The sequence below is a fragment of the Drosophila suzukii genome, chromosome X, assembly GCF_043229965.1.
Source record: "Drosophila suzukii chromosome X, CBGP_Dsuzu_IsoJpt1.0, whole genome shotgun sequence".
Taxonomy (NCBI): Eukaryota; Metazoa; Arthropoda; class Insecta; order Diptera; family Drosophilidae; genus Drosophila; species Drosophila suzukii.
This window is the reverse complement of record NC_092084.1, coordinates 12,483,533-12,507,465: the sequence shown is the minus strand read 5'-3', so window position 1 is coordinate 12,507,465 and position 23,933 is coordinate 12,483,533. Positions and strand designations below refer to the sequence as shown.

Genomic DNA, 23,933 nt, shown 5'->3' with positions numbered 1-23,933 from the left:
AAAAATATATATATTTCCATAAATAATAGGATTAGGGAATTTTAACCCATCCACCATTTTTTTTCGATTCTATTAGTTTGTATATTTTTAATATAAATTTAAAATTAAAAAACCAAAAACGACTATTCTTTTTGGGTCAATGTGAACACTCAATTCTAGTTAAATCTTTTCTATCGTTATCGCTTAGCGATCTCTGTGTGAACATTATATAAAAAAGTGAAAGGGCTACAGGTGGAAACCTCAGGTACGTTACTGATATCGATAACTTTCACGCACACAGTCACCTTTCAGTAGCGCCAAACACGGCGTTGTTTCGAAGTTTTTTTTTTTATTTGCCTTTCCATTTCAATTTTCCGTTTTTAAAGAATTGTGTTCAGGCAAAGATGTGCGAAGTACGCAATTTGATTGATCTGACCGAGTGGGATGAGCCCAACAAGGAGACACTGCACGAGGAGCCGGAGGACATGGTGGCTTCCGCGAATTTCGAGGGACCCTACGATCCCTTTGATGTGATGGAAAAGGAGGCCTGCATGAAGGTAAGGTTATGTAGATTGCAGGCCAAATGCACCTACCTGGTTATAGCCTGGTTATACCAACCACTGAGCAACCTCCATTTCTTTGTGTTCCAGGGCATGACCTTGAAGTCGCAGATCAAGGAAAAGATGTCCAGTGCCGAGCGACAGTATCCGGATCTGGAGAGCGAGAGTCCTCCAGTTTGCATGCAGACACAGGATGCATCCGCCGCGTCCGCATCCTCATCCGGAGAGGGAACACATAAGCGCCGCTCCAACAGCTCCTTTCAAAAACAGCTGCTCAAACTTAATGCCTCACGATCCGTGGCCAACACTCCGCCCCAGAATCGTTCCAAATCGGAGTTCGAGAAGACCATACTGAATGAAAACCTACAGATGCTGGCCGCCGAATCGCCGCTGAAGCTCATCGAAGACGACGACGTCCTGTCCTCCAGCATGAATTTTGAGGAAGACCTTAAAATGCTACGCATACCGGTTCTGGATGCGCTGAATAATGCACAAGAAGCCAAGACAAATGTTGAGGAAAACAATAACAACCGACAACTTATCAAAATTGAAGCAAAAACGCCGGAAAAGTTGCAGGAGGAAGCACTCGAGGATCGAGCAAATTGCAAGGATTTGGGGCAAATGCTGCAGCTGCTGAAGATGCTGGCTCACGAGCACGTCGAGAGGACCAAGTGGCATCTGTTTGACACGGCAATTGAATCGATTGCAGCCGTCATCTTCGGTCCCAGTGGCTCTGGTGTGGAGGCAAGGACATCTGAGCTACCAATACCGCCATCCTCCTACTCGTACAACCGCCAGGGAACATTTGATCTAGAACTTCAGGTAAATATCTTGAAAATCCTTATAACATATTGTGTTATAAATGATTATATATTTCCAGGGCACAAAGACAAAGCGTTCGTTTGACGCTTCGCAGGTTCAGGAGGAGGATGAGGGGGAGGCGGAGGAGGTCCTGGTGCCAGGCAGCAAGACCCAACACTTTCCCGATGCCATGGTCAGCTCCTCGGCCACCTACGATGGTGAATCACGCATGGATCCATTTGAAAAGGACTTGCATCCATCCCCACCGACGATACCCGCCATGCCAGTGGCCGCCCGACAGGAACCCTTCATGACGGAGTTGATGGATGAAACACTTGCTCTGCAGATCAACGAGTTACTAGAACGGCACAAACTCGCAAAGTCTGCGAGTGGGGATCACGAACAGCAGCAAGGCGTTGATTCCAGGACAGTCATATTACTGGTAAATCCCAACAGCTACGGCAGTCAGCTTTCCTATACCTCCAGCTGTATTGGCAAGACAAATCCAATGCCCCTCAGTGATGCCAATGCAGCAGGCTCAATGCGCCGCCGATCGTCGTCACTGTCCATTCAGGACAAGTCCAAGCTGCCCCGCGAAGTGCTCAAGTCCGATCGCCAGGTCGAGAACCTACCGCCGCCCAGGGAAGCCAAAAGCACTGCCACAGTTGGTCCAATGAGTGGTGGTGGAGCAGCAGCGGCTGGCTTCCGACAGAGAAGCAACTCGTTCTCTACGCCCAGCAATCCGTCCACAAAGGCCTACGAAAGTAGGCGCACCCTCATGAGCAGCCGCTTGAGGACGCCATCGATAAACGAATCGGTGTCCAAACCCAATGGAAGCGTGAGGGCCACGAAGCCCATCAAGCCCGTTGTGCCCATGATGAAAGTGACAGCGAGCAACGAGTCCACTTACCTAAATCCCGTCCATCCACGTGTCCCAGACACGCCCATTTCCTCGAGGAGCAAGGCCGGCCAAAAGATATCCTGCACGAGCACACCGCTGCCGCAGATGCGCACCCAGCAGCGTAGATCCCTGAAGCCAGTGACTGGCTTGGGATCTGGATCAGGATCCCTGTCCAATACCTCCTACTCAACGCCTTCGTTCAGAGGACCGAGCTTCTCCAAGAAGACCAGTTCCGGTTAGAGTGCACCTGCCTGGCCCGTGGCGTTGGCGCAATGTCGCCTGAAAGTGAGATCGAATGTGATGTCCGAGGTCAAGTTTTTAACCTTGAAGATAAACCTACATTGTGAATACGGCTTGGCTATCTATTCCTATATTTTGTTGTTTCCTACTTCTTTTTTGCCTGACGTCACAAGATAATGCACACTGATATGCAGTCTGGACTTAATATTAAACATAAGACATATAGTTATTCCTCAGAAACGGATCGAAAAAAGAAAGTTTATAAGTTGAGTTACTGGGAATTCCCATCCACTAGGAATACGTTTTTTTCAAGACCCTAACTATGTATTAATTAATGTCCCGAAGTCTTAAATGTTATGAAATCTCACAGGAGATTATAAATTTAACCACATTTGCATACTATTTTGTTTAACGTAACACATTACAAGGAAACGAAAATATTGAAAATGCCCAGCCAGTAAGCATAAGTTATACTTTCTAAACTAGGTATTAAGAATCGATTTAACTAATTTTCTAAATTCTTTAATGTTATGAATACTCACACAAGTAGAGTTTAATAAACAACGAGATTGTAAGTTTAACCACCAAATGCATGTATTTAACGTAAACGAAAATAATGCTGTTTGACCACAAGGGTACTCCAATCATAAATCTTTGTAATAACCATTAACTCGATTCAGTTTAGACAATTTCCGTATATTTAAAGTACATGTGTGGCATTAGCATATCACAAAAAAAAAATAAGAACAGAAGGATAGTGATGAGTTACTGCTTGTTGAGCTTGCTCTTGAGGATGCTCAACTGGGTGAGGCAGTTGTCGCGGTAGTTGCGGCGTGCGGCCAACTGGTCCAGCGGTACCATCTTCTCCAGCTGCTTGGCCACCTCGACGGCCACGGGTCCCTCCATTTTCTTTGTGGGGCCCATTGTCTCGCTGACGGCATAGATGGTATTCGAGTAGCGCTCAAAGTAGTTGGCCATGCCCTCGGCATTCAGATGGGCCGTCTCCAGGGGACCCAGGAAGGCGTACCTCGGACCCAGTCCATTGCTCATCACGCTATCGATGTCCTGGACATTCAGGATGCCCGCCTCGACCAGGCGCCAGGTCTCGTTGAGAATGGCATACTGGATGCGGTTCAGCGCAAAGCCCTCGATCTCCCGCGACAACGTGACCGGTTTCTGTCCAATCTCCTCCATGATGGCACGCGTCTTCTTCACCCATTCCGGTTTCGTCCATGGCGCAGGCACGATCTCGACCAGGGGCACGTAGTACGGTGGGTTGACGGGATGCGAGACCAAAACCTGTTCACGAAATAAAGCTTAGTCGGCCTTCAAACGTTCTCGCATGAGAAATACACAAAAATTCGGATCAAGGACGGTTGAATCTCATGATCAAATTGCATTGCATTGCATTTAATGTATCTCTAATTAGGTTTAGTCATTAAATTCAGCTCATTGTTTTAAGTTTTGTGAAAAAGCATTGTTTTAAGTTATTCAAGAACTGTGTTACCTGTATAACAAGCTAAAGGTAAACTCTTCTGATACCGCCTCTATGTATAAACCATCACATAGCGTTTATCAGGTTGGTAGATATACCCAATGAAACCCAAGAAATCTACTCACATTGGCCTTGTTTTTCAGATCCGCGCTGAAGAGGGAGGGCAGAAAAGTGCTGGTGGAGCTGGACAGGATGGTGTTGGGTCCGACGACGGCATCCAGCTGCTTATAGAGGGCCTTTTTCAGGTCCAGGCGCTCGGGGATGCACTCCTGGATGAGGATGGCGTCCTTGACCAGCTCCTTGATGTCGTTGGTGCCAGAGATGCAGGAGAATTGCTGGGCGGCATTCAGTTTGCCACGCAGCAGACCCTTGGACTCCAGATCACGCAGCTCCTTCTGGGTGGCGGTGAGGGCGGTGGACACCTGCTCGGGCAGGATGTCGTACAGCATCACCTGGTAGCCCACCGAGGCGAACAGCATGGACCAGGAGCGACCAATCAGACCGCTGCAACAGGGAGCATATGACTAGGATATCCTTCGGAATCGATTTTCCCCTGTAATGTCTGTCTTACCTGCCCACAATGCCCACTTTCTCGTTCTTCAACTGCGACATCTCTGTTTATTTTTGTGTACTTTGCTGGAGCTTGGGGGAGTTTTAGAGGAGCTCTACTGCTGTCGACCGACACTTGGCACAGCGTACATGCGTTTGAACAATTAGACGGCAGCGCAACCGGTTTAATATTGGGCGATAACGACGGACGGCAGAGGTGAACCCAAAAACGAGACCGGGGACCGAGAACCCAAGTGCTTGTGGGGTGTTGTGGACTGTTGATGGGTGTTCGTGGAGATTTCCGAGGAGATAGTGGGCCTGCACACACGCCCGTGCGATAATAATGCCACCCCGTTAGCCAATTGGACGATGCTGCCACGCCCACAATGATATTATAGGGTATACACATCCCAAAAGGTAGTTCCTTACACCTTACTTTTAACCTATGATTGACTTGGTTAATATTTAAAGTATTTTAAAGATTTGGTTTATTTTTACAGATAGATTTGATATATGATTAAAATATCAAAATTATTTTTTATAAAGCTGGAAAATACAATGAAAAAATCATCGGAAAGCTGTGGGAATTGAACCTATACTTACTTACCTTACTCTGCGAAAAAGTCTTAACTTTCTGATATATGGTTAAAATATATGATGATATGATATATGATCAAAAAATATCAAAACTATATTTTATAAAGCCGAAAAATATAAGAAAAAAAATCATCGACTAGCTATGGGATTTGAACTCACTTAAATTACAGTACTATTTTATATATTAGTTGATTATTTCCATTTTCAGTATTACAATTTATTTTTATCAAGCTCAAAAATATTTTTTTAAATCTTTAGTTAGCTGTCGGAATTGAACCCGGACCTAAGTTACTAAAAACAAACCCCCAACCAACCAAATTAAAATTTTAAATTCTTATTTAAAGTACAAAACCAAAGAATTTATTTTCTTACCTTTACGTTTGTCTGATGGGTACCAAAAGCGAGTTACCTTTCCAACAGGTGTGCTTCCCCTTTTTGACGAGATAATCCATCGCGGAAAGTTCTTGACAAGCGACCAATTTCCCACTGGGTGACACTCGACGAAACTGTGCCAAGATGCCCTTAATTTGACTTTTATTAATAATGCCATTTTATAATGTTAGCTACTATACGGGTATCTTTGTGATTGTCGTGCACTTATGTATTTGCTACTGGCATAGAAATAGCCCCGTGAATTGTTTACTAAGCTTTTTGAGCTCTCGCAGTATTTTGTATACGCAATTAAATAATATAATAGGAATATATTAAACTGATTCCGGCTTTGAAAGCTCATAGCAATGTATATAAAAAATTTCAAAAGTAATAAAATACTCTTTCCTTTCATATTCGAAAAAAAAGTTGCATGCAATACCTAAAGTTATAAAAAAATTTCTTTATATTTACTTTGCTTAAAATTTCTTAGTTTATTTTTGACTAGGAGATGTCTGCAAATATTTTATTATATTTACGGTGATAATCTTGAGAGTGCGAAATACAAGCCTTAAAAAAGAATGGTAATGTTTAACTCTCGGTTTCTTTATACCTTTTGTTTTTTCCCGCAGTAAATTTAACACGTGGTCACTAGATAAATATGGAAAAAAAGATCTGCAGCAAGTAAACAATCTTCTTTATCGCTATCATAAGCATATGATACAAAAATAGGTATACAATCATCTGAGAAAAATATTATAACACCAAAGTAGGGGTATACAAATTTACTATCATTATCAAAAGATCAAAGTTACGATCTTTACTTTACTTTCTCATTTTTATTTAGCAACAAATGGCTGTTGTAATAAGTGTGTTGAAAGGGAAAACTGTTTTTCTCTTAAAGCAAATAGATTTTTTTAATAATATTTTAAATTCTCTTATCTGGTAATAAAAATGTAGAAAATCAATTCAGTAATTTTTTTAAATTTATTTGTATTTTCAGAGAAAATTGAAATATATTTTTGAAAAAGAAAATATATCCATGCGAATTAATTTTATTTAGGTCACCCATCGGCTTAACTGAAGTGTTTACAATACTTCTATCTAATCAGTACTTTCATATAATTTTCACTCACATATCTTTTTACAAACAACGCTTTAGCATCTTGATAAGATTGCAATTTTTGTAACTCGAGTAGAGCATCGCTAAAATGTAAATTTAGCCATATCCCATCTCTTTCTCTTTGATTTTGGAACCTATCTCATGCACCTCCATTTAAAAGGCTGGCTTTTAAGTGTTATTATGTATATTCAAAAATATATCTTTAATTTTGTTCTATGATTTGGATTTTATTTGTTTTAAAGTTAGCTAGAATGCTGCTTACAGTGCCATCTTGCGACCCTCTATAGATATCTCGACAGCCCTGCGGCTCTCCTTCAGTCGCTTCGAGTCCAGAAAACGTTTCATATGCTTTTCGTAGCGGTTTGGCTTGCGCTTGGTTGACTGTAATAGAAAATTTCGTTTTTCAATTTCATCTTTTATATATAACGAAAGTACAGGGCATACTAACCGTGGAGATTTCGCCCTCAACGGTGGATTTGGGGCGGATGACGTAGTCCTTGTTGGAGGGCATGGGCACACGGGCGCGGGCCACCCAGCCGGGATCTCCGGGACGCAGCAGCTTGTCATCGTTGGCGAAAGTGTGATTCAGGGATGGGCCTCTGCTGCTGGAGGCTGGCTCTGGACCGGGACTCTTGTGGCGTTGCCGCGACATCTGCGCCAAATCACGTTCCTGCCGCTCCTCCTTGCTCATCGCCGAGAAGTTGCAGCTGAGGTTGAATATGGGGCGGGCCCACTCGGAGATCAGGCGACCGGCTCGATCGCGATTCGTCTTGGTCTCCTGGGGGTGTTTGTACAAGTACATCACAGCTTTACCGATGCCCGACTGCTTCAGCAGTCCCTTTTCAATGGTAGGAAACTAGGGGTATAAGCAAGAAATTATTAATCTTGATTACAAGAGCAAAATGTTCATTAAAACAAACACCCACATCTGACAAGAGCTTGAGAATACTCTCGCGTATCTGAAGACAGGGCAGACTTTTGTTTGGCAGGGGCGCCAGCCAATCTGTAAGTACATTGAGTATGTTGTGCTCCAAGAAGGCGAGCTGCAAATGCTTCTTGATCAGCTGCGACATCACTTGCTTCAGCATGGAAATCTTCTTCGTGGCCGGCTGACCCATCATGTTCAGCTGACGGTCGTCATCCGAGGCGTTCTTCATGCTGATGATTAGCTGATCAATCAGATCATCGTTGTCGTTGATCAAATCGATATCACGCTTGCGACGTCGCACACGCTTCTCCTCCTTCTTGCGCAGTAGCATTGCATCAAAGTCGGAAATAAAGTTACTGTTTCTGCAAATAGATGGTAAAAGTGAGTTTAAATCATTAACGTACAAGGAGACTTCCTACTCAGGTTCATTTGAAATTGGTGTGTTCTCATCGTCTGAGCTTTCTGTGATTTTTTCTTGTGACTTTTCTTTGCCCAGGCCATTATCCTGGTCTTCCTCCTCTTCGTTGTCTGTGTCTGTTATTTTTGCGCGTTTTTTGACTATCTTCGGTCCCTCGTCTGCAAGGAGAAAGGAGAATGTTTAGTTGAAGGTCCTCAACAGCTTTTGGGGAATACCAACCCTCGGAATCACTGATGGCTAATCTTTTACGTCTGGCATCATTCTGGGATGCGGCACTGCCGGACCGAGATCGAGATCCCTTTCGAGATGCATTCGAGCGACTGCGGGAACGGGAGCGAGAACCGCTCCTGGAGCGCCGCGATCCGCTCCTAGAGCGACGGGATCCACTTCTTGAACGCCGGGATCCACTTCTAGAACGCCTGGATCCGCTCCTAGAGCGTCTAGATCCGCTCCTAGAGCGTCTGGATCCACTCCTAGAGCGCCTGGATCCACTCCTAGAACGCCTAGAACCACTTCTAGAACGCCTAGAACCACTTCTAGAACGCCTGGATCCACTTCTAGAGCGCCTGGAGCCGCTCCTAGAGCGCCTGGATCCGCTGCGGGATCGTCTTGATCCACTCCTGGACCGCCTGGAGCCAGATCCACTGCGTGAACGCCTCGATCCACTGCGGGAACGTCGAGATCCGCTGCGCGAGCGAGCAGATCCACTGCGAGAACGCCTGGAGCCACTGCGGGAGCGTCTAGATCCGCTCCTAGAGCGCCGGGAGCCACTTCGAGAACGCCCTGATCCGGATCCACTGCGCGAACGTCTAGATCCCGAGCCACTGCGCGATCTGCGGGAGCCGCTCCTGGATCGACTGGAGCGTCTAGAGCCGGAGCGGCTGCGCGAGCGCTGGGATCCACTGCGGGATCGTTTGGAGCCACTGCGAGACCGTTTGGAGCCACTGCGGGAACGCCTGGAGCCGCTGCGGGATCTGCGAGAGCCACTGCGGGAACGCCTGGAGCCAGTGGGCGAGCCAGGAGCTGCGCCAGAATGGCGGGATCCACTGCGTGAGCGAGCAGATCCGCTGCGGGAGCGCCGGGAGCCATTTAAGGATTGCTTGGAGTGCCGCGAACTGGCTGCCGAATGGGCCGATCCGCTGCGGGAGCGCCGTGATCCGCTACGCGAGCGGGATGCACTCCTGGACTTCCTGGATCCACTGCGACTGCGACTACGCGAACGGGCCGCGGCAGCGGTTTCGGCTGCGGGGGCCTCGGAATCGGGCTCGCCAGCATTATCACCATTCTCCTTGGCTGGCGACGGTGAGGGAGACTTGCTCTTGGCCTTTTCCGGCAATACTGAATCCAAATTGGCCGCGTCCGGATTGGAATCTTGACTTTCCTTCACCGCTGCCTCAGCCTGCACCACCGGATCCTCTGATGGCACCTTCTCGAGAGCTCCCAGTGAGCCCTCGGCGTCGTCGCTCGCGGTTTTATCTGCAAGTTAATGGGATATTACGACGTTGGGGCCAAGAATTCGACAATTCGTAATCAATTTGGTAACCAACCTTTTTCAGAAGTTTCCATGCCGAGCGACTTATTACAATAACGAAAATAGGAAAAGCACCTCTAACAACTGAGTTACTTCGATCCGATCCGTTGTGCAAATGGTTTGTGGATGGGACTTAGAGGAAATACATTAAATATAGCACTAGCTAAAAAGTAATTACTTTACTGCAAAACTAAAATTATACGACGCGATTCGATTCCTCGCATTTGTCAGGCTAGAGCTGGAATTAACATGGGCCGATGTATCGATACAAAACTCGTGAAACAAAACGTAAGGGCCAGCAAAACGTAAGGGAGATGCAAGATCTGAAAACGGAACGAGTGGAAGGAAGTGGAACACTATCGTTTGTGTGTACACATACACACTTGCCTGCACGCTGTTTGGGGCCGTTACACACCCCAGCCTCAGTAATCGATAACCAACGGTTCTTAATAAGAATTAATGCGTCAGCCGAAAATGTTGGCCTGCATTCTTCACTCGTTTCCTAAATAAATTCCGAAAAGTTCGCCCTATCGCTATTCGATACCAGGGTATTATCTCCTTCTTATATTTTTATTGTGGCAGCCAAAAAACTGAATTCTTAGGGCGAAAAATAGGGTTACGATTTTTGTCAAAAATACGATATTCAGATTTTAGTCATTTAGTCATTTTAGTTTTCTTTCCGGTTTTTCAATCGTAGTTCAGCCAAATCAAGGCGTACAGCTAAAAGACCGACTGTTTTGAGCAGCTTGCTAGATATGCTAACGATCCCTATCATTTTAAGGGAAATTTATTTTTTGACCAATTCTTCCATTTTTTGTAAGGGGAAAAAAAATGGAAAAAATAAAAATTTCCAGGTTTGAATGCCAATCGATTGGAAATTAAACAACGAGCTCAACGAGGTATGACATTCCTCATTCTGGCTTTTACTTTTATTTTGGCAGCCAAAAAACTGAATTTTTATGGTAAAAAAATAGATTAAAATTTTTGCGAAAAATTCGATATTCAGATTTTTGTCAAAAATGCAAAATTTTTTTTCGGTTTTTCAACCGTAGTTTAGCCAAATCAAGGCGTACAGCTAAAAGACCGACTGTTTTGAGCAGCTTGCTAGATATGCTAACGATCCCTATCACTTTAAGGGAAATTTATTTTTTGACCAATTCTTCCATTTTTTGTAAGGGGGTACATCATCTATTTTTGCAATAAATTGAAAAAATAAAAAATTTCCAGGTTTTAATGCCAATCGATTGGAAATTAAGCAACGAGCTCAACGAGATATGACATTCCTCATTCTGGCTTTTACTTTTATTTTGGCAGCCAAAAAACTGAATTTTTATGGCAAAAAAAGGGTTAAAATTTTTGTGATAAATGCAAATTTTAGGTTTTTGTCAAAAATGCGAAATTTTTTTTCGGTTTTTCAACCGTAGTTTAGCCAAATTAAGGCGTACAGCAAAAATACCGACTGTTTTGAGCAGCTTGCTAGATATGCTAACGATCCCTATCACTTTAAGGGAAATTTATTTTTTGACCAATTCTTCCATTTTTTGTAAGGGGTATTTTTGCGAAAAATGGAAAAAAAAATTTCCCGGTTTGAATGTCAATTGATTGGAAATTAAACAACGAGCTCAACGAGGTATGACATTCCTCATTCTGGCTTTTACTTTTATTTTGGCAGCCAAAAAACGGAACTTTTTTGGTGAAAAAATAGGGTTCAGATGTTTGTCAAAAACACAATATACAGATTTTAGTCAAAATATTGTTAGCATATCCATGTTACTTAAAAAAAATTTATTTTTATTTCAATTTTTGCTTTACAACTGTTGTAAGAGACTTCTGGCAAATTGTTAATTAATATTTTAACATATGGCCAAGCGTCCGATATATCGGTATCACACATTCAAAAGAGCATAGTGGAAGCGCAGTATTTTCCGGCCGGACATAGTTTTTGTTATCGAAGTAGAACCCACCCACTTAAAATGTCCCATCTCCAAATTACTAATAAGAAAATCAAAACAATAACATAATTCCAGATGGTAAACATGAAGGAAGAGCAAAGCTCTATGTGTACGTATGGAAATTCAGATGCCAAATCCGACGATGAAATGAATAAGAAGGTATTATATCTTCTTACGAATCTTTTTATCCTGTACTAGCTATGTTTGCCGAGGATATCCTGAAGGAATACGGCTCCTTTATATCGGATCACGATGGGAAACTGAAGCTGTTGCGGGATAAAGTGCCTAATTCGGATGTTTTGGAGCCTACAACTTGTATAAACATGTCGCCCGTGATAGAGGTGAACTTTGTAGGCAACATCTCCATGATTCCGGAAAAGAACTTTGAGGAATCCGAGCTTATAGCGAACAAACCCCTGACAACGTTGGCGAATCTGTGCAACCAGTGCCGGAGTTTATCCCGAAAGGCCAAACGATTCCAGCTGGCCTTTCTGTTTAGCGATTTTCGACTGGATGATTCACCTGCCGAGGGTTCAAACTTGGAGGGATCCCTGGTCCGCATGAGCAGCTCCATGGATTTCTTTTGTCAGGTTTACTTTTTGCTCAAACGCATGATTGTGATACTCCAAAACCTGTGGAGGCAACTGGCCGCATCCGTCTGCGTGCCAGCGGATATTACTGAAGTCCATATATTCGTAGGTTCCTTTTGGTTTATAACTAAATCTAGTAAACTAAGCCATTTCTAACCGATACAATAGGCTGTATTTGATGCCATGACTGAAGTACTGGAGCACATAGTGATTTTCAATGAACTGGCGAGCCAATCGAAGATCTCCACCATGTGGGCGTTCTACAAGAAGTGGCTGGTTAACCTGTCCAATAATCAATCCACGAACTTGGAGCTCCATAACCTCAGCACATCACTGGTTGACATGGAAAGTCTAATGACAAAGGATTTCTTTAGGGTATGCAAGTAAAAGACTTCAAGGTGATAATGGAACTCCCTTTTGATGCATATTGTTGAACAGATTCTTCTAGATAACCTAATGGAACTGAAGAGGGAATTCAATCTGAACGTTGTCAATCACATCACCCAACATTCCAATGCCTATATTCGCAAACTGCTTCTTCACATCGATGCGAATCAGAGCAACGAGTACAGAAACTACGAGGAACCCAAGCACATTATACGCCTGACTGCCTTCGTGGCGTTGGTCCATGAGTTTGGCATCCAGATGGAGGGAAAGCTGGTCAAGAGCATTGTGGACTCGGTGGCCAGGCACAAGCAGGTGCCCCTCAACCGAAGTGTCTTCTGGTCGCCCAACGCCTTCCTCTCGCAACATGCCAAAACGTTGATGAAATCACCAGCCCGATTCCAAGATGGACATGGCCCTGTTCCAAAGATCCATAGCACAGTTCTGGAGAAACTCAGGCTAGGCGACCAGAAGAGCTGCCGCCAGTTGGGCACCCAAATATCGGTGTGGTCCATCCGAATGCAGCGGGTGTTCGATGTGGGAGTCTTTGGTCATCTCAAGACCTTCTCGCAGCTCATCCTCAGTGGCCATGACTATGCCGAGCAAGTAACCCACCTGGCAGTGTCGCTGATTAACCGCCATGTGGCTCTGATGACGCCCTTGACCAAAACGGACTGGTTCCTTGTCTCTCGACTGCTACAGTACCTGAATGTTCTGCAGAAGACCTTCGAGTCGAATCAAATTAATTTCGTGCGCTTCATCAGCTCACTGATTCAATGGCAGAAACAAAAGGTTCTTCACCTGCTGCACACCACCAAAAAGAAGATCGTTGATCTGAAGTTGCTGCAGCGCAAGATGAACTTTTTGTCCACCATGAAGCTGGCCGAGAAGTCGATAATGGGTTTTCCGAGCAGACAGCGCTTGACTTTTATGAATCTAGCCTTGGGCGAGTTTCTGGACAATCGCCTGCTGCCCGCCGACAATCAGAAACTAATCAGATCGATTCTAGTTCGAGCCAATAATATCAGCAACTTTATGCGCGACATTAGAGGGCAACTGGACTCGTCGGACGCATCGCGTCTTGTGTATAACTACTGGTTCCTGAGCACTTCGGTGCTTAAGGAGTACACCGAACTCCAGCGCAATCCGTACGCCCTACAGGTAGGTTTTCACCCGATACTCAGTGGTCTTCCTCCTTATTATACTTTGCCTCTTCTAACTCCAGAATATTGTGTCAGCCAGCCATCATCTGGACAAGATTATGGCCACATTTAGGGGTTCGAGCTCAAGGTGTCCCAAGCAATCGGCCAATGACTTGATTATTGAGTTTCTGAGCAACCACCTGGAGTTCTTTTTGCGGGTCGAGGCCCTTTCGCACCTGTTCCAGAACCAGGACCAACCATTCCAGCAAAGTGCCTTAGACTATCGCCTCTGCATCAAGGCAGTGTCCTTTGAAAGCGGCGGTGATTATAGTATTATAAGAGGTAAGAGAACTCTCTTCAATTTCTATTGGGTACTATAAACCATGGTTCTTTCAGATAACCTGGAGAATTACTTTACTGCAACGTTTTACAATCTAACGACAATCGCCCCGCATGACTGGAAGTCGTACGAAAAGATGCGTCACCTGGCCAACAAGGTCTTGCAGCTGCGGCCCATCGATGATCATCTGCCCAACCAGATTATTGACCAGGTAAATCTATCTATTTACCATCTCCTATCCGCACCATAGACCTATCTAAACTCACTTCATATTTTAGGGCATAGATGTGCTGCAGATCATGCGCAACATCCACACGTTCGCCTCCTCGTATGCCTACAATATGAACCTGCAGCTGTTCGTGGAGACGCACAGCAGGAGCAAACACCTGGACATAATCGGCACCCGACACGTGGCCAACTCGGTGCAAACGCACGGCACTGGTATCATCAATACCACGGTTAACTTTATATACCAGTTTCTGCGCCAGAAGTTCTACACCTTCTCCACCTTCCTGCACGACGAGCAGATCAAATCACGTCTGCTCAAGGAGCTGCGGTTCCACTCGGAGCACAAGCACAGCAAGCCCTACCAATCGTATCCCTATGAGCGGGCCGATAGCTTTCTCAAGAAGATCCGAAAGCTGGGCTGTTCCAGCAATGGCGAGACCTACATGGACCTGTTCAGAAAGGTTATCACCCAAGTCGGTGGGTAAAATCCAATAATTTACTGTGTTTTGGTTAAGTTTAATGGAAAACTAGGTCGACTATTGTATCTATTCAATCTTAGTATGAACCTTTGATTTATTTCCAAGTTTCGGGTTTTTTTTTTAGAAATCTTTGTCCTACCTTATAAAATTATGGTTGATCTTTCCGTTTCAAATATGCTTACTTTTGTAGTATTAATGGAAAATTGTATGAAGAAAAGAAATCGTTTCATAGTTGTTCTTGAATATAACCGAGTTATGCATGGGAGTATTTTTTAGATTTTAGCAGATGCATTTATCATATAGTTTTTTAGTAATCAAATATAATCAAATATGATACATGTTTCCAAAGATAGACATTTTTGAGTATCCTTTATAAAAGTCATATGTTGTGTTAAGAAATACTTGTACTTTGTTTCATTGAAATTCAACGTACATCCTTTAAATTAAATATATTTAATATATGTTTCTAAAGACAAAGTATATTTTTTTTAGGTTTATGTAAAATATTAAAAATACATCAATTAATGTTTTTTATCGAAATTCAACGCATATTCGTTTATTTTTAGGCAACGCTGTGGGCTATGTGCGCCTCCTGCAGGCAGGAAGCAAGAATGCCAACTTCAGGAGCCGTTCGTATAAGACCAGATTTGACAGCAGCTTCAGTTCCGGAGGATCTAAGTTGCACGAGGCCACCGAGGGATCCATCAGGGAGTACGAAAAGAGCCTGGGTCACATGAAGGAATGCTACTCGGATAGCACAAATTACTTTAAGGTATGTAAAGGGACTTGTTTTCCAATTATATGCGGATTACTAACAATAGCTATCTCTTGTTTCAGCTCCTCTTGCAAGGATTCCAGCCTTTCCTGTGCAACCCGCATAACCACCACCTCAGGACCTTCTACCTCATCACACCGGCGCTCATCATGAACTACATTGACTACCGAGTCAAGCAGAAGCTGAAGATCCACAAAAAGGACCTGGCCAAGATCTCGCTGTTCGAGGACGGCTTCGCCATTGGCCTGGTCTACATCCTGAACATGCTGAACCAGCAGACCGAGTTCCATGAGCTGGGCTGGAGTCAAACGACCACGCAGCACCTGAACGCGGAACGCTCCAAGGTGCGCGACATCCTGGCGCGCCAGCAGACGGCGGCGGAGGAGCAGCTGGACGAAAAGCTGCTGCAGACGCTGGCGATAACCGAACGACATGTGAATGCCTATGAACATGAATACAATCTACTGTATGCCACCCTGAGTAGCTCCGAGATATTCTTCCAATAAAACCACTGTTTACCCAAGCCAAAACACTCTAGAATCAGTAGTTGGGTGTCGTTTATTTACTTTTATTAAGACGAAAATACAATTCCGATTGCGGAAAACATCTTAGAACGTTGGAATATATGTGGATAATTAGCTTTAGAGCTGTAGGCCAATTTTAAACGTTAAACATTTTGCTAATGTCTCGTTCGTCTCTTTTTTTTCTATTTTACTATGGAAATGCGAAAGGTTACAGGTTTGAAGTATTTATTTAGCCTGATTTAAGAACTTCACTATCCAATTAATTAAACACTGTAACTGACAAAAAGGAGGCTCTATTTTTTATGTACTGAATTTTGGCCCCCATATACAATTTTTAATTGGCCAAAAAAACCCAATGGGAATATTTAAACATGTCTATTGAAAATATTGTTGTATTGTATTTCGTAATATTACAGTAATATGTAAAAAAAAAATGTTTTGGAGAAAATGCAAATGGTTTTCGTCTTAACAGATTTTTCTTCTTGTAATCTTGCGTTTTATTGTTTAGCGCAATCTTAAAGAGAACCAGAGTTAGCAACCATGATCTTCTTGGAGGTCTTGCCGGACTGGGAACCATAAGATTCGATCTTTTTCACCACATCCAGACCCTCGACCACCTCGCCAAAGACGACGTGCTTGTTGTCCAACCAGGCGGTCTTCACGGTGCAAATGAAGAACTGGGATCCGTTCGTGTTGGCGCCAGCGTTGGCCATCGACAGGATGCCGGAGCCGGTGTGCTTCAGCTGGAAGTTCTCGTCGGGGAACTTGTTGCCGTAGATCGACTTGCCGCCAGTGCCGTTGTGGTTGGTGAAATCGCCGCCCTGGCACATGAAGTTGGGGATGACGCGGTGGAAAATGGAGCCCTTGTAGCCGAATCCCTTCTCGCCGGTGCACAAGGCGCGGAAGTTCTCGGCGGTCTTGGGCACAACATCGGAGCGCAGCTGGAAGATACAATACGGGGGGAACCTCTATTAGTAAACAGGGAAATCATATACGATGTATACATATTTGTGATGACAACATTCGGGTATCATATTTCATAACAATTTTTGTTTGCTTAAATCCCTAAAAGACCCCAGTTTCTTCAAGGTTACTTTTTGAAGAAGGGTTTCCTAAAAAAAAAACTTATTATTATTTATGCATGATGATTTTTTTCCCCCCCTTAAAAACTGAATCATCACGAAGTTGGACGACCTTGAGACTATTTACATTTTTTTTGAGGACCTCAGCATTTTTGGCGCAATCTCAGCTGTTAATAATGGCGCGTCTTGGATTTTTTTGCCGCCATCTTTGAACCCCTGATAAAAACCACATTTTTGGAAGGTAGTTCCAAAGAATGTAAAAAATATAACCCTTTTAGTACAGCTGCTATACTCTTTTTCCCCTTTGTATATTATCTATAGCTAAAAAATATATGCTCAAACATTTCCAGCACATTCGAATGCACTGGAATTCGTTTAAAAGGCAGATAAACAGTTTTTCTAATAAACAAGACCTACAAACATGTAAAGTCAATTGTTTAATTTAGTTAAGTTTAGCATTTTCTTTTTTTTTTCTGAAGCCTTTGGGCGGAAATGTCTACAGTGAAAGAAAAAAAAAAAACAGGTACAAACCTGGAAATTTGAGCATACAATGTAGAGTTTCTGCCCACCGTATGATGTACATATGTTTGTGCGTATGTATATCCTATTGGAAAGTCCTAGACATGTGGGCAATGACTTTGCCCGGTCACCAAAAATACAGCCAGATGCAATGTCAACTTTTTTGTGCGGTTTTATGAATCAAATGGACATTACATCATCAACGGAATTAATAGTGAGTTCATTTTTGCAAACGGGTTTACAGAACTCGCGCATTCACACCCGAATATCTCTGTGTGTACACTGTACATACGCGTACAAACATACGTGAGTGACCGCTTGGAGGTTATGTTCCTGTATTGATCTGCGTGTGTGTATGGGGGGCTGCTTTACACGCATACACGAGTGGAATAATTTATATATATACCACCTTCGACATATATATACATACTTATAAATACCGGTAAAAATTGCACACCATTGCCGCAAAAGTTTGCCGACACGCCAATTAAATTAAGGAAAATTCCGTTCTATAAAGATAATACTTCTAATCGCTTGCGGTCTGCCCCTGCGGGGGGGGGTTAGAATTCCATGATATAGAGATAATTATGGGGAATTTCATTGTAAACGTTTGTTCTTCTGGCCAATTAGAATTTTAAAATGTACAGGGACCGCATTGTCATGCAATTACTTAGGCATGATTGGACAAATACGGGAAATAATTACACACTAGCTGCGAGTAAAGGAGCTATTTTTCCCACAGTATACACATACATATATATTTTAGGTACTTAAGTAGATCAAAAAAAAAAAAAAAAAGTATGTACTTGTCACTTGCGGCATTTCGTGGTAAATATGTACATAGGCATTTCCATAAATTAAAGCAGTTATTGCGCGAAACAAGAGGCTTTTGAAAAAAAATCACGTGTTTTCACTTTGTTCACAAATATTGTTTAAATAAAAAAAAAAGGAAATTATTTAAACTATTTAAACTCACCTCCATTGTGATCCTACCGAGGGGCTCGCCATCGGCGGTCATATCGAAAAATACCCTAGGCAAAGTACTCATCTTCGACGCTTTCGAATATTCACGAACAATCTGAATTCCAAATTGCAACTGACCCCTATTCGCACTGCACGCTGACGAAGCTAGGGTTATAGATTTCTTAGTTAAAATGGCGGACTCTGCAATGTGAAATGCCGCTGCCGACTTATACCGAAACTGTCGAATCAGAGTTGCACCGAAAGAGACCATCGTGTATGGAGGCCGACCGCATGTACGATACTACGATACCGCATACACGATGTCTGCCGGCGTTCCATTCCGCCCGTTTCGTTTCCCGGTGTAGCTGTTACATCACTTTAGGGCACCTATGAACGCACTTTTTTGGCTCGGTCTATTCCATTTCATTCCGCTCTTACCAGATCAGCTGATAATGTATCACTCATTGATGATCAGAATTCGTGATCACTTATCAAGAAAGGGAAGAGTTTTGAATTGTCGATAAAAATATCGATATATCATTGAGAAAAAATTACACAAATAGAGAGCACACTATCGGAATTATAATAACTATCTTTAGGATATTAATAATTGTCAAAGTATATTACTGTAAGCAAGCCTTGTAAAACAGATTAATGATAGATTATACCTTTTTTAACGAGATCGAGCGACAGTGCTTATACACTCTGCTTCACTTATCCTAGTATATCGATTGTTTTGCCGGTCACAACATCTGTTATTCTTATTTAAAATTGTGTTTGACATAAGTAGCTTTTGAAATTTACTTTTTTCAAATAAAAACTAAACTCTGCCAAGACTTAGAAATACGTTCATTTTTATTTGCAAAAAAATCCGTTTTATTTTAAATGGGGAACGATTGGAATTAAAAATTGCATGTTTCTACGTCCGAAAAAGTGGGCAACTGGTTACAGCTCTATGAAATTTTAACAGAAACCCTCAATTGCTGAAATTTTGCGATATATTTTAAAAAATTCAACAGTTTAGGGAACACCCGGAATTTTATTTATTTTGGCTAAATATCAGCTGTATATCGAAACTATTGCCACCATATACATCATATATAACAACCACTGATAAATTAGAAAACTGCCAACCTGTCCAAAAATTGTGGAAAACAAAATATTTAAATTTTAAGGGTTTTCGCGCGCTCTCCAAAACATATATTTTAGTCCGCTCATTCTTGGTAAAGCACAATTCTCAATGCCAATTTTTCAGAACTTCATTCCCTCTGGGACCCAAAGTTCTCAAGAATATTACCAAATATATTTATTTTTAAAGATATCACTTTATTTTTACAGTAATGATACGTATATTCATTTACAAAACATTTTCATTTTCCTTTTTCATATACATATATTGTAGTGTATTTCTTTTCCCAAACCCCCGTACCTTATCCACTATAAAATAGCGAGATTACCATAAACTGACCTCAATGAAATACAAGATTTGATACAAACTTAACTCGAATCATAGAAAGCCCCCTTGATAGATGATTAAATTTAAAAATAAAGCATTTGGGATGAACGCATGACATAGTAGCATTGTAGATTGGCCATTAATTACATATATTATATTGAAGGCAAAACCAAAAATCATTCTTACATACATGGGTACTTTGGCATGCGCAAACCCGAAAGCGATTGAACTCTGGATACATTGGATTGGCAAAGCAAGGCGAAAGCTAAAAACAGTGATTATCATCGTGCTTTTTGATTAAGCTGAAGCATTAAAAAAGTATAACAGATTCGATTTGATTCGAGTATAAACTTGCGGTCTTAAAACTAGGGAGATTTTCGAAAACAAAATCGCAAAATAAGCAAATAGAAAGCGAGATGAGGGAGAACATTATGGGTCATTTGCGGAAATGCCCGACTGGCTGCTGCGGCGGCAGCGGCGGCGACCAGGGGCGATCTCTGATGGTCCCGGCACAATGTTTGGTTCCTGATAAAGTTGAACATGGACTCGACGAGATTTGCCGGCGTGATATCCGAACACGTTTCCAATTTGCTGACCACGCAGGCCTGCAGGTTCTGCATCTCGTCGCATTGCTTTTCACCGACCGTCAGCTTGGGTATCGTCTTGATGCGATTGTCCTGCGGATCCTGCAGATTGAGATATTCGGCGAAGGTGTTGTTCACGCACTGCTGGATGTTCTCCTTCTGGGATTCAATGCACTCGGGACCCTTTTCGGCAATGAATAGGGCTATCTGATCGCCATCCTTGTGACAGACGAAATTTAGGAGGCTCTGGATGATCTGTTTGATCACATCCTGACCCTCACGCTCCTCGGTCGACAAACAGGGCACCAGCTGGGTGGTGAATGTGTCCACACATTGCACCGCATTGGAGCGCCTGCTGCAATACTTGTTGAAGACCACATCCAGTTCGCCCTTGGGACTGGCCTCCTGGATCTCCTCTTGCATGGCGGTATAGTTGACAATGCCGTTCAGGCATTCGGTGAGGACCACGAATCCCGATTCGATCTCACCGTAGGCCTGGCCACCAGCCGTCTCGCCGGCCACCTCGATGCATTTGTTGCGAAACAGCTCCTTGGCATCGTTTAAGCTAAAGTTCGACTTGGTTATCTGGTCGGGTAGTTGCGTCTGTATTTGATCCAGATCCAGTTGGGCATGTATGCCCTGTATGGTTAGGATAGCTATGCCTATCACACCGATTGTCTGGCTCCAAAATGTCCTGTTCATTTTGTGTATTGCTTTTTTTGTTGCCGTTTTTTTTTACCCTTTCTTTCCTGTTCCCTTTTTTCGTTTTCCCTTTTGTTCTCCTTGTAAGGTCAACCGCCGACGAATGAGAGCTTTGCACTGGAAACTATTAATTAAATTAGGAAATTTCTAAATTTCTATCCCACCCGTCGGCAAGTGATGGTTAATCGGCGGTGACACCATCGATAGTCGATAGCCAGAAGCCTATCGGCTTGGTTGGTCCACATCCGCAATCGACTATCGACTGCGACTTAATGCGCTCTTATCAAAAACACATTTTAAAATTATTACAGTTATGTTTAAGTAAGTATGGCTTGCAGTACAAAATCATTAAAGACACTTCATTTTACCGTGCCTTGTTTCGCAGTCAAATTTCAGTTAACCCTGCATACATGTTACAAAAGATATACAAGCAAAACTATATTATACATATGTATGTACCGCTTTAAATGTTTATGATTATTTCTTTATTTCAATAAGCAAAGCTTAAACTATCGATTTTCCATCCGATAACATTGACTTACAATTTTAGTTTGCCCGTTATAAATATACAAAATATATAAAGCCTAAACTATTAACCATACATATGTATACATTTATGAACTCAGTAAATGTTTATGATCAATATATTAATAATTTATTTTAATAAGCTAGGCTTAGACTATCGATTTGCCTACGATAACATTGATCGATTGGTGGTTCAAATGAACCAGTTCATGAAGAATTCATTTCGCCAGTCTTTGTTTATGTTTACATTCAAAAAGACCTGCGCAAACTCAGCATATATTAAACCGAGTCTAGGCCACTGAAATATGTGGAATATCATATGTGCAATATCATAGTCCGGAGAAAGCAAGGATGTGGATATGGCCTCTGAAGAAAGTACGCAAGTGGACGCCCTGATGATGGAGCCGATCTCCAAGTTGAGTATGCTGCTCACTGGGTTCTCAATTTTCTGGAGATTCGTATCCATCTTTATCAATTGGAGCCTGGCCTACGAGTATTGGATGGAGGAGGCCTACGGCTACTGCGGTTGGACAGTAGGCTCGATCTTGGTGCCCATGACGGTCACATCGGTTATATATATACACACGTAAGTACTCAGATATTTCCCAAAGGACTGAAGCTAATATAACGATTGATTTCAGCTTGAAAGCCGGTCATTCGGGGGAAAAACGCATCCTGGAAAGGGGAGTGTACTCAAACATTGTGATCTCGTACCTTTTTCGCGATGTCTACGCTCTAAACTATGCTCTTAAGTATACGGAGGCAAAAAGGCGGGATGATCAGCAGGAGGAGATCAGGTGAGTCAGCCGATCTCGTCGGCCTTTTTATTCCATATTAAGCCGAGGTCGTATTGGAATTTTCAATGGAAAATAGTTCTATTGTCTGGAGTTTTTTTTTCCTATGGTCTTTTATTTTTTAACGATTTTCTTAATTTGTATTTTTTAGATATTATCAAAAACTTACGACGGAAGAGTGCAATGTCAGCTTTGTGCGGCTTTTCGATTCATTTTTGGAATCCGCACCGCAGAAAATACTACAGCTCGTTATAGTTTTGCGATCGATCAAGGACTTTACATGTAAATGGGTGATATTTGTATTTATATTTTGATATTCATATATGTTTGATATCCCCCGACACCAAAACTTTATACTTGAAATTACAAATTTCCTGGATAATCTTGTTTCCTGTTACACTTTCGAAAGGTAACTTGTTAATTATTTAGCCAAGCATTAAAAATCCGGGGATAGTGAAATTCAGAAGAGGTATGTAGGCAAATCCGAATAATTACTTAATTATTTTTCAGACTATCGCCTGATTGCGTTCGTCGTCTACTTTGGCAACATAGCGTGGTGTATCCAGGCGTACAACCACTCCAATCGCCTGGTGCAGTTGGACAAACATGATATTGCGGCCAAGGGAAGATCCCTGCAATTTCTCTTCCTCCTCTGTCTAACTGGTTAGTAGTCACCCAGGGTAAACCAAATATATAGTAGTCTGCTTGTATTATTTTGTAGTTTCGAGAACGCTTTGCATAGCATATGTGGCCAGTCTCTTTCCCATCGAAACACTGATCATCTGTGCGGCGCACGCCTGCTTTTGTGGCACGATTGTATTTTTTGTGGACTCCCCCATGATCGCCGAATCCCGCTTTATGAACTACCTGTACTGCCTTTGCTTTGGCGTAGTGTACTTGTTTATTTTCACACCCGTTAAGGATGCACCAACCAAGTATAAATACGTATTCTACCTATCATTCTGCCTTTTGCAAAACACACTCGCCTGCGCCCTGTACATACCCCTATATCTTTCCATTGCCATTATTGCCTTGTACGTGATCGGAATTATGCTCATAGTATTCTACTACACCAACTGCCATCCCAATACCATACCAACTTATTTTTAAAGTAGTGTAATCTCTTGATAATAAACGTTTTTCAATAATTTTGGAAATTACTGATTTTATTTGGGGTTTAACTGATGAAAAGATGGAGTTGCTTTAGTTATTTTTCATGACATTTTGTTATGTTACATACAATTTCATTTAAGTTTTTGATTTTTACTTTCTTTGGCTTTTCCTATCGATAGTATTCAAACTCCAGCAATTCGATATACCTTGAAAATATTAAAATTTTTGATTTTCTTAAATAAAAATAAGTTCCCTACAATTTCAGTATTATAACGCAGTTAAAAACATGT

The 23,933-nt window shown here is 42.5% G+C and overlaps 7 protein-coding genes across 9 annotated transcripts; 3 read left to right on the top strand and 4 right to left on the bottom strand.

Annotated features, from left to right (window-relative positions):
• The first annotated feature begins 280 nt into the window (after positions 1-280).
• Positions 281-3,062, top strand: LOC108006328 (uncharacterized). Its single transcript, XM_017069830.4, has 3 exons — positions 281-536; positions 630-1,361; positions 1,420-3,062. Exons 1-3 carry the CDS (start codon positions 384-386, stop codon positions 2,479-2,481), a joined length of 1,947 nt encoding a protein of 648 aa, XP_016925319.2. The 5' UTR covers positions 281-383; the 3' UTR covers positions 2,482-3,062.
• A 94-nt stretch (positions 3,063-3,156) lies between these two features.
• On the bottom strand, positions 3,157-4,747 carry Had1 (beta Hydroxy acid dehydrogenase 1). The gene is made up of 3 exons (XM_017069831.4): positions 4,548-4,747; positions 4,102-4,480; positions 3,157-3,780 (listed from the first exon to the last, which is right to left on the bottom strand). Exons 1-3 carry the CDS (start codon positions 4,586-4,588, stop codon positions 3,247-3,249), a joined length of 954 nt encoding a protein of 317 aa, XP_016925320.1. The 5' UTR covers positions 4,589-4,747; the 3' UTR covers positions 3,157-3,246.
• A 2,033-nt stretch (positions 4,748-6,780) lies between these two features.
• LOC108006266 (IWS1-like protein) lies at positions 6,781-9,740 on the bottom strand. Its single transcript, XM_036820256.3, has 6 exons — positions 9,508-9,740; positions 8,180-9,436; positions 7,962-8,118; positions 7,541-7,904; positions 7,063-7,470; positions 6,781-6,995 (listed from the first exon to the last, which is right to left on the bottom strand). Exons 1-6 carry the CDS (start codon positions 9,524-9,526, stop codon positions 6,873-6,875), a joined length of 2,328 nt encoding a protein of 775 aa, XP_036676151.2. The 5' UTR covers positions 9,527-9,740; the 3' UTR covers positions 6,781-6,872.
• Positions 9,741-11,436: 1,696 nt separating this feature from the next.
• On the top strand, positions 11,437-16,138 carry SWIP (strumpellin and WASH-interacting protein). The gene is made up of 9 exons (XM_017069824.4): positions 11,437-11,552; positions 11,642-12,138; positions 12,202-12,408; positions 12,472-13,578; positions 13,643-13,901; positions 13,956-14,110; positions 14,178-14,604; positions 15,173-15,378; positions 15,444-16,138. The coding sequence occupies exons 1-9, from the start codon at positions 11,519-11,521 to the stop codon at positions 15,885-15,887; spliced, it is 3,336 nt and encodes a 1,111-aa protein (XP_016925313.2). The 5' UTR covers positions 11,437-11,518; the 3' UTR covers positions 15,888-16,138.
• Positions 16,139-16,283: 145 nt separating this feature from the next.
• Cyp1 (Cyclophilin 1) lies at positions 16,284-18,766 on the bottom strand. The gene is made up of 2 exons (XM_017069825.4): positions 18,483-18,766; positions 16,284-16,846 (listed from the first exon to the last, which is right to left on the bottom strand). The coding sequence occupies exons 1-2, from the start codon at positions 18,738-18,740 to the stop codon at positions 16,421-16,423; spliced, it is 684 nt and encodes a 227-aa protein (XP_016925314.1). The 5' UTR covers positions 18,741-18,766; the 3' UTR covers positions 16,284-16,420.
• A 1,008-nt stretch (positions 18,767-19,774) lies between these two features.
• LOC108006270 (27 kDa hemolymph protein) lies at positions 19,775-21,415 on the bottom strand. Its single transcript, XM_017069719.4, has one exon. The coding sequence runs from the start codon at positions 21,209-21,211 to the stop codon at positions 20,291-20,293; it is 921 nt and encodes a 306-aa protein (XP_016925208.1). The 5' UTR covers positions 21,212-21,415; the 3' UTR covers positions 19,775-20,290.
• Positions 21,416-21,953: 538 nt separating this feature from the next.
• On the top strand, positions 21,954-23,687 carry LOC108006286 (XK-related protein 6). 3 transcript variants are annotated; one of them, XM_070997570.1, is made up of 5 exons: positions 21,954-22,322; positions 22,378-22,533; positions 22,682-22,812; positions 23,041-23,193; positions 23,231-23,687. In XM_070997570.1, exons 1-5 carry the CDS (start codon positions 22,096-22,098, stop codon positions 23,638-23,640), a joined length of 1,077 nt encoding a protein of 358 aa, XP_070853671.1. In that variant the 5' UTR covers positions 21,954-22,095; the 3' UTR covers positions 23,641-23,687. The 3 variants fall into 3 exon arrangements, with proteins under 3 accessions (XP_070853671.1, XP_070853672.1, XP_016925233.2); XM_017069744.4 differs by having other exon boundaries at positions 21,957-22,322; positions 23,252-23,687; XM_070997571.1 differs by lacking the exons at positions 23,041-23,193; positions 23,231-23,687 and adding an exon at positions 22,940-22,974.
• Positions 23,688-23,933: the final 246 nt, after the last annotated feature.